Source organism: Labeo rohita, chromosome 14, assembly GCF_022985175.1.
Source record: "Labeo rohita strain BAU-BD-2019 chromosome 14, IGBB_LRoh.1.0, whole genome shotgun sequence".
NCBI lineage: Eukaryota > Metazoa > Chordata > Actinopteri > Cypriniformes > Cyprinidae > Labeo > Labeo rohita.
Window position 1 is genome coordinate 22,334,756 of NC_066882.1, and position 10,440 is coordinate 22,345,195.

General features: G+C 36.2%; 1 protein-coding gene across 1 annotated transcript; it reads left to right on the forward strand.

The window, feature by feature from the left end:
- Positions 1–480: 480 nt before the first annotated feature.
- kazald2 (Kazal-type serine peptidase inhibitor domain 2) lies at positions 481–7,291 on the forward strand. The gene is made up of 4 exons (XM_051127437.1): positions 481–937; positions 2,095–2,255; positions 2,697–2,844; positions 7,170–7,291. The coding sequence occupies exons 1-4, from the start codon at positions 487–489 to the stop codon at positions 7,289–7,291; spliced, it is 882 nt and encodes a 293-aa protein (XP_050983394.1). The 5' UTR covers positions 481–486.
- The last annotated feature ends 3,149 nt before the right edge of the window (positions 7,292–10,440 follow it).

The following is a 10,440-nucleotide window of genomic DNA, read 5'->3' on the forward strand; positions in this document are numbered from 1 at the left end:
TGTCCAGTTTGGTTTAAAACCCATGATTTCAAACTCACAGTTTCACGCCCACCCCAACTGAGAATTGAGCGTTTTGATTGGTTGCTGCTCATCTCCCAGCTCACACCTTTTTTACACTTTTGTTGGGCAAATGGGGGGGAGGCACCCTGCAGTTTAAGAGGGGGTCACCAAAGTTAGATCTGCCTCTGTGTTTTCTTTCCCACCTTCAAGCTCCTTGACACTGCAACACAGGTCAGTTTATAAGAATACTTCAAGAACTGCGCAAGGAGAAAAGGCTTTGCTGATAATCACAAGAATCCTGGAAACACTGTGTTTTGGGATTTTCAGGCCTAGTGACCGGTGAGGAACACGTATGCCCTTCAAGAGTGCATTTGTTGGCCTTCTTCACTAATATAAAGGCTACTTCTTGACGTTTTCTATCTTTTGGCTGTTTTTGGTAACTTATCCTCACAGACAATGGCTCATTTACTAGTTATCCTAGTGCTGATGCTAGTTTCAGTATCTGAGTCCTTCCATCTGGAGCATCTCGGTCGTTTTGACTGGCAGAAGAGCATTCGACCAGGTGAGGGATGCCCTAAAAAGTGCCACCCCGAGCGCTGTCCAGATGTTAGGCAGCTGCAGGGTTGTCCAGCTGGGCTGGTTCGTGACCAGTGTGGGTGTTGCTGGGAATGTGGGAACGATGAGGGCCAACTGTGTGACCCGGAACCCCGATCTGGGTCTACTTTCTACGGGCGATGTGCTGAAGGTCTGCGCTGCAGAGCTCCACGCAGAAACCCCTCAGGTGAACCCAGAGCCATCTGCGTGTGCAGCAAGCAGGAAGCAATCTGCGGTTCTGATGGAAAGACATATAAAAATATATGTCAGTTTCGGGCGGCCCAACACAGGCAAGGCAAAGGTCAGATGCTGACAATGGTGCACCACGGACCCTGCAAGACAAGTGAGTATCTCTCTCTGTATATACACACATATAGACCAATTGTAATTTGTGTTATTCTCAATAGTGATTTTCATTACTGCAACTTTTAAAAGTGCTTTTAAATTTATTACAGATAATATTAAAATGATCAAGAGTTAAAGGCAGCACAACAAATACTACAATGATGTATGAACACTACATTTTACAGTTTTAAATGTCTTTAAATATTAAATTGATCAAAAGGTCAACCAGCCATAAAGGTCAATTTTTTTTAATTGAGATTTATATATTATTTCTGAAAGCTGAATAATTAAGCTTTCCATTGATGCATGGTTTGTTAGGATAGGACAATATTTTTGATAAATTTGAAAATCTGGAATCTGACGATGCAAAAAATCTAAATATTGAGAAAATCGCCTTTAAAGTTGTCCAAATGAAGTTCTTAGCAATGCATATTACTAAATTAAGTTTTGATATATTTACAGTAAGAAATTTACAAAATATCTTCATGGAACATGATCTTTACTTGATATCCTACTGATTTTTGGCTTAAAAGAAAATTTATCATTTTAACCCATTGTTGGCTATTGTTGTTTTGAGGTCCAGGGTCACATATGGCTGGGACATGTCCTGACAGAGATTTACCTTTCTAAAGGCCTTCAGCTATTAAAATGTATTTAATTGTTCTGGATCTGTTTTCTTATTGGCATTTGATGTTTTGTTTAGTTTAGTACTAGTACTTGTTTGCTCAGCAGCTAAAGTAACGGCCACATCAGTTTGGTATGAACATTTGCTTATGTAAATGTAAATGTACATATAGATGTAAATGTCCTCTCCATTGTCATGGATAGAGTCTGAGTGCCAACATAATCACCACATTTAAAGGTTTTGTCATTGAAAAGGCCAAATGAAAACCCATTTGTTCATGGGAATAAGTCAGCCGTTAAGTCATGTTTAAGATTAGCAGCTCGTAAGTGTCCAATCTCACACCTTAAAATAATTAACCAGGCTAACCAAAACAAAGCACAAATGGCTATAGTAAATACAGAAGCTGGTGTGAAAGAAGCATCCAGTAGCAGAGATTTGCTTGAGGGTGCCTAAAATGTGTTTATTTTAATAATTTGTTACTCTAAAGTTCAAAAAAATTAAAAGTTTTCCATCTTGTGTGAACTCTACAGAACCAGTCATCACTTACGCTCCCCGTGACGTCGTCACAACCAAAGGAAGTGATGTCATATTTTCCTGTGAGGTGTCATCGTATCCATTGGCCTCCATCCAGTGGAGTAAAGAAGGAGATGTTATTTCTTTTCCTGCTGATGATTCAAGCACAGCTGTACAGGTATGTGCACATTCAATAAACTGAACCTGGTGGACAATAAAATAAAAAAAATTGCACAGGCAAGCACCATTCAAATGGATATCAGTCTGCACAGGATGATAGTCATATAATTTTGACTATTTTTCAATGCATTGTCCATACCATTGAGTTTTGAAAAGAAAAACACAGTTAATGCAATAGAAGAATCATTTTCATCTAAGACCTTTTTCCTTAGTAAAGAATATTTTTTAAAAATCTAAAGAATCTTTTGTGGAATGGAAAGGTTCTATGAATGTTAAATGTTCTTCATGGAACCATATGGATTCCAATAAAGAACCTTTATTTTTAAGAGTGCAAACAGATAAATGACCTCTCAAACAGCAGGTTTACATTCTACTCACATTCTCTCAAACAGTTGTGCTTTTGTTAAATGTGCGATGGTGTGTGTTTGTGTAATTACAGGCCCGTGGAGGTCCGCGGCGGTTTGAATTGACCGGCTGGCTCCAGATTCAAGGAGTCGGGCCGAGCGATGCAGGTGTGTACACATGCACCGCCAGGAACGCCTTCGGAGAGGTGTCTGCCTCCGCCAGATTACAGGTTACACATGGAGGTATGTCTGAGAACACACTCATTCATAGACACAGACACGGCCATTAGAAAACAAGGTCAGAGGTGAACAAGCTGAAAAAACATGATTGTTGGGGCTGCTTCCACACACTCACACACACACAAAGGTAACACTGTTTCGATGTTTTACACACATATCCCTAGAGGAATATGGTATTGTTCAGAAGTTACTTGTTTATGGCTCAGGAGACTGTTATGTTTAAGTGTCAACATTGTCTCAGGTGTTTCTCCTAAATTTCTTGGGAAACAAATAAGTCCGTTGTTGATGGTACAGCATAACTCAGTTCCATTTTGGAAAGGTACGATGAGATTTCTGACTATGAGTACAGATTCTGGTATTTTAGCAAATCTGAGCACAATTTGAGACCTTACTGAAATCTCTTGTGAAAAGTCTTGTGAAAAGTCACCATTTCTACATTTATTCTTACTATAACCTTTAGTCAACCAAGCAGCCAATTTAAATTTTTGCAGCCAAAATAACATATACACATGTACACAATTCCAATACATAAAAGACCAACATAAAATTATGAGCATTATGTTTCAGAAACATCAGATTATGTATCTTAAATTTTATTTGAGCAGTCAGATTTCTGTTTGCTCTCAATTTATCTTTTTTTCTTTAGTATAAGAGAAAAAATATATTTAAAATGTGTATTATTTTTTTCATTATTTTGAAATATTTTCAGAAGTTGATAATTCTTGTAAAATATTTGTATTTAATTCATTAATATATTATATTAATACATATTATTAAAATATCTAAATTATATTATTATTATTTTAAAATTATTTATTATTATATATAATATATTCATTAACATATTATTAAATAATACATCTGATTGGTACTCTCTTTAAATGTAATTGAAACCACATAATATATTTAATAATATTTTTTTTTTATTATTTAATATTTTAATTATGAATTATTTTCAGATGTTGATAATTGTTGTAAATATATTTGTATTTAATTCATTAATATATAATTAAATAATACATCGGATTGGTATTCTCTTCAAATGTAATTTAAACAACATAATATATTTATAATATAATAATAATTTTTTAAGAATTTATTTTTTTGTAATAATGAATTACTTTCAGATGTTGATAATTGTTGTAAAAATATCTGTATTTAATTCATTAATAAATTTCAGATGTTGATAATTATTGTAAAAATATTTGTATTTAATTCACTAATATAATGAAATAATACATCTGATTGGTACTCTCTTCAAATGTAATTTAAACAACATAATATATTTAAAAATAATTTTTAAATTATTTATTATCTTAATTATTAATTATTTTCAGATGTTGATAATTATTGTAAAATATTTGTATTTAATAAATTTATATATATATCATAAAATAATACATCTGATTGGTACTCTCTTCAAATGTAACTGAAACCACATAATATATTTAAAAGTTATTTTTAAATTATTTATTATTTCAATTATGAATTATTTTTAGAGGTTGATAATTGTTGTAAAAATATTTTATTTATTATTTTAATTATGAATTACTTAAAAATGTTAATAATTATTGTAAAATATGTGTATTCAATTAATTAATATATTAATATATATGAATTAAAATCGACTGAATAACTGATTATTATATCAAAGAGTGTGTATGTTTGTTGACCAGTATTTATCTTCTGCGGTCATATAAGTTGATTTCCTCATCTAGTTACAGTGCAAAGTATTTTTAGTAGACTATTTAACTTAATGCAAACAACAAATGTTTAACGTGAACATTTGTCTTGTTTTAACACTGAAAAATATCCGTCCACACTGCAGAGCGAGGTCTGTTAGGTTATTCATGTTCTCTCTGCGGTCTGTGGCGTGGTCAGAAAAGACATGCGAATGCACCAACAGTGGGAGCTGATCGATTCGCATATGCCACTGTCAAAGCTTATCATCTCCTCATCGCTAAAGGTGAACTTGGCCTTCCGAGAATCAGACAGAGCTGACGATAACCGTACACCAGTCGAGGGCTTTCTCCAGCAGAAACGTAAAGGCTGGTGATGACAGGAGGTCGAGAGGGCCCTAGATGGGGGGAGATTTGGAAGGGAAAAGGGAGAAGGGGTGGAAGGGCTTGTGTATTATATGGCAGGTCGTTGCTGTGACTGTCTGGCTGTTATCTCTTTCTCTGGGGGGTCTGATCCTTTAGACTGCCCCTTATCTGCACCACCAGTGCCTGCCTGCCCCCCCCGCCCCATCCCTCGCTTCCCGGAACGTCCCAACTGCTATGAACTCTGGGATAGGTGGTAGTGAAAGGTGACTCTGGACACAGGACGGACCCTTTCCTATAGGTTTAGAGGCTATAGAGGAAAATAGAAAGAGAAGATTTAAATATATCAAGCACGTGTGTGTGTGTGTTTTACAGGAAATTGTGGGCAAAAATATTGAGAAAATGCTGAGCTTTCTTAATATGATCGAAAGTAAACCTGCTGGTTTTAATTAATAGATCCTATTGGCATGCTGGTAATGGCTGTTTACCACGTTCTCAGTCTGGTAATTAAAAAAAAAAAAAACAACTACTAAAATAGATTAGTGTATATTATATTAATTATAGTACACGCTAATAAAAACATTCTTTATTGGCATCTGTGGTTCCATGATGAACCTTTAACATCCATGGAACCACAAAAGCACTGACTAATCTAAGGGCCTCTGATTGGCACATTTTCAGAGCTGACAGATCTAAACACCTCTGATTGGCTCTAAGCGTCTCTGATTGGTGCATTTTTGGCGCTGACTAATCTAAGCACCTATGATTGGTTCTAAATGCCTCTGATTGGCCCGCTTTCAGTGCTGACTAATCTAAACATCGTCTAATTGGTGCTTTTTCAGCACTAACTAATCAAAAGTGCCTCTGATTGATGCGTTTTCGGCGCTGACTAATCTAAACGCCTCTGATTGGTCCATTTTCAGTGCTGACTAATCTAAAAGCCTCTGACTGGCTCTAAACGCCTCTGATTGGCCCGTTTTTAGTGTAGACTAATCTAAACGCCTTTGATTGGTGCTTTTTCGGGCACTAACTAATCTAAGTGCCTCTGATTGGTCCGTTTTCGGCGCTGACTAATCTAAACGCCTCTAAATGGCTCTAAACGCCTCTGATTGATGCGTTTTCAGTGCTGACTAATCTAACCACCTCTGATTGGCTCTAAATGCCTCTGATTGACGTGTTTTCGGTGCTGACTAATCTAAACACCTCTGATTGGTGCGTTTTCAGTGCCGACTAAACCAAACACCTCTGATTTGTGCATGTTTGGCGCCGACTAATCTAAGCACATCCAATTGTTGCGTTTTTTTGAGCGCTGACTAATCTAAGCGCATCTGATTTTGTGCGTTTTTGGTGCTGACTATTCTAACCACCTCTGACTGGCTCTAAACACCTCCGATTGCCACGTTTTCAGTGCTGACTAATCTAAACACCTCTGACTGGCTCTAAACACCTCCGATTGCCACGTTTTCAGTGCTGACTAATCTAAACACCTCTGACTGGCTCTAAACGCTGATTGGTGCGTTTTCAGTGCTGACTAAAACAAAGTGCCTCTGATTGGTGAATTTTCGGTGCTGACTAATCTAAGTATTTCTGATCGAAAAAAATCTTGTACTTACTTGAACAATGTATGAAACTTGGTATTACGAGCATTTTAGTGTCTATTTGCCTCTTTAAGATGACTCACTTGATGTATTACCCAATTGTAAGTTGCTTTGAATAAAACTGTCTGCTAAAGGAATACATGTAAATGTGATTGGCATGTTTTCAGCGCTGACTAATCTAAGCACCTCTGATTGGTCAATGCATTCTTAAGTTAAACAGAACTGAGTTTGACTGGTTATAAGGCTCAACAATGCACAAAAAGCACATAAAAAGCAATCTGATGCAATGTGATCAAATCTAATGTAATTCCACGAATTGACACTTTTCATTCATTTTCACATTTAATTTTAATCGTGACAGCCATAATATGCTGCTTAATTGTGCAGGGGCATTTTTTGCCCCTTTGTCTTGAATTTATGGGCCATTTTTGTTCATTTTGGTGGCAGTTTTGCCACAAGCCCTCCTTTGTTTCTGACTCTGTTCTTTTCAGAATTGTTCACTGAAAGGTTTTTTAGGGAACCAAAAAATGTTTTCTCAATGGCATCGCTGTGAAAACCCCTTTTGAACCTTTATTTTTAAGAATGGACTAAGCAAAATTAAACTAAAAAAAGTTAAAAACATTCAAATTTATGATGCATCATAAATAATTATGACAATTAATGACATTTTTCTCCTTATATTTTCCAGGTTCCCAGCTGAACAAAGAGTTCCGGCAAAAAGAAAACGGAGCTTATAGAATATCAGGCGAAGAGGAGAATGTCGACGATGAAGATTACGAAGGCCAGCCGAGTGGATATATGTATTTGTAACAGACAGAGATTATAAAATCATAGCATTTAAAGACAGATTTTTTTTTTTTATTATGTTTGAAATGTAAGCTCAGCATAAAATGTGTACTCTTAAAATATTTTTTTGCCCTTTTAAGGCTTCATGTATGAGCATTGTATATAAACCAAATAATTTCTATTCACTCTTGAGAATTGTACTTAAAAACAGAACTTAATTAAATAGTTGATTTACGAATGGAGTGCTTTATCGTTTGTGATCCGTGTTGGAAAATCTAAAATATTTGCTAACAGTCTGTTTAGGGGAAATCGTTATTGGTAAAAGTTACTACGCAAAAGTGCACATGCCAGACTTTTCTAAAAGCCAAAAAAAGAGTCATCGATGCTGCTGTGGCACGCATTTACCCTGAACCCATTCCTCTCCTGAATAAAACATCAGTGTCTCTCCTCACTTCTGTCTTTTCAAAGACGCTGAGCAGAAAAAAAAGCACCCAGGTTAAGTTGTTTGAAAGCTCTGGTATTAAGAGGCGTTTTACACTTAAGAAGTTGGTTTCGCTGGGTTTTCTCTTCCCTCCCCTATTGATTGATGCTTAGCTATCAATGCATAATAGAAAAGCACTCAGGACAAATGTGGGGTTATGGCCTTCCAGGGAGAGAGCAGACCAGGCTGTTTCTCAGCGCCATTATTGCCCCATAAAGGATCCCCAGGGAGGGACAAGTTCCTCACATCAGCACACACCAAATACCCAATTAAAAAAGAAGACCTTTAAATTCTCTCCTCTTTCCTGGGCAGAAATCAATCAGAATTCAATCTGTTCGGCTTGGATTCCGACAGGCCAGGTAATTGCTCACCAGAGCTTGGATAGGCGACAACAGCTTCGAGCGAGCCAATCAAGTGTTCGCTTTCAGACCGTCGGTGAGAAAGCAGTGATACCTAACGAAAGCTTATCTAGGTTGGCTTTTATTTTTAGACTCCTGGTGGCAGGTGAGGATTTTCTTTTATAGGCAGCAGGTAAACGATACGACTTTGGGCGTTAAAATAAGTGGATCATTTAAAGTAAGTGGCTCTCATATTCGTCTTCTTAAAAGCCCTTCGAAAATGAATTCCAATTTGGAATGATTTGTACTCCAAAAGGCATCTGTTGGGGAGCACACGATGCGATTGGCCGAGCGAGAATCATAGAGACAGACCGGGGGAGAGAGAGAGAGGGAGAGATGGATGAAGATGTGATATGGAGTTAGAAGAATGCAATTAAAAGCTGAATCATTCTCACTCCAGCGTAACTCTATCCGTTGAGATGAGAGCCGAGCCTCTTTCTCATGGCTGTATTTGTGTGGATAAAGCTCTCCCCTGGCCCTCGTTTTAGATTCGCGCTTAATGATTCCCTCTCCGATGGGAGAGAGTGGGCTGCTGTCAGGATGGGAGACGCGATCTGGACGCAGCAGTGCTCGAGTCCCTCTGGCCGGCAACACCATGTGCAGGGGTCAGCCGAGGTCAGAGGTCATGGGCAGAGAGCTAGGATTAATGGACATCTCAATAAAACGCAGAGTCGGGTTACCAGTTGCCCAGCCTGAACTCACACACACACACACACTCACACACACACTCCATCTCTCATTATTTCACTAGAGTGTAAACACAAGACTCACCTCAACTGAGCTGAAGAGGATCTGGTCACAATCTTCACTAGCTTGCACTAAAATATTATGAAATAAACATATATTAATTCTTAAGATGGTAGGTCATTGTGTATTATCATGAATTCATTTCAGAGAAAAATATGATCTGAAAAATATAGAAAACTGAAATAAAACTGAAAAAAGAAACATGCAGGGAAGACGTTAGACTTAATGAAGCAGTCATGACAGTGAATGAAGCATTTTAATATTGTGGCGGTCGATGAAAAAGACCATGAATATCCACAAGAGAGATGAACAGAGATCATATTGACTGAGTAAAACAGACTTGAGCAAAGAACAGACTTGCTGACAGATAATTATTCAGATGATTTTGATATTTCATACAGTGCTTAATACAGAAATTCTATATGGAGGATGATACATAAATAAAATACTTGAGTTATTCAGTGAATTTAATTAATTACATGTACACCAACATCAAGACTTTAAATGTTCTTTTGTTTTTTTATCGAAGTCTCTTCTGCTCATCAAGCCTGCATTTATTTGATCCAAAGTTTTTTTTTTTTTTTTTTAATTAATCTATTTTTTTAAATATATTTTTGGTATTTAAAATAACTGCTTTGTATTTGAACATGTTTTAAAATGTAATTTATTCCTGTGACTTCAAAGCTGCTCAAAAACATGTATTATTATTATTATTATTATTATTATTATTATTATTATTTTGAAAACAGCTGAGTAGATATTTTCAGGTTTATTTTAAATTGTGTTTTGTTCGAAATAAAATGAAAATGAAAATGCCTTTATCATCATTTTTGATCAATTTAAAGCATTTAAAGCATAAAGCATTTAGCTTTGATGACAGGAATAAATTACATTTTAAAATATATTCACATAGAAAGCAGTTATTTTAAAAATATTTCACAATAGTACTGCTTTTTCTGTATTTTGGATCAAATAAATGCAGGCTTAGTGAGAAGAAGAGAATTCCTAAAAAAAAAAAAAAAAAAAAAAAAAAAAAACACTGAAAATCTTACTGTCGACTGGTAGGATAATTAATTATTTTATACTTATATGTATGTATACTTACAAAGAAATAATAATTAAGGTATTATATATTATATTTAAAAAAAAAAGAAAGAAAAAAAAAAAGAAACGTTTTTTTAATAATTGTTTTTTGTATTTTCTATTTACCCCATTGTGCTAACGAGATCTTGTCCTCATGTCTGGAGAACGACGCCCACAGTAAAACGTTTTTGGCTAATTTCCCAAGCTTTAATAATATGAAAGAGCTCAGAATCCAGAAGTTTGAATAAACCACGGAAAATGCCTCATTAACACCATCAGGTGGCGTGTGCTCCTGTCTCATTCGCTCTCCGCTGGAACTCTCGCGAGAACCCCGTTGGCTGTTAAGGGAACTCTCGCGAGAATTCCGTCCGCTGCTGGGCGGCATTTAGATGATGGATTGTGAGCGGCCTCATTAAGTCACGCAATGAGTGAAATATGTCTTTGTCTCCCCTTTGTCGCAAAGT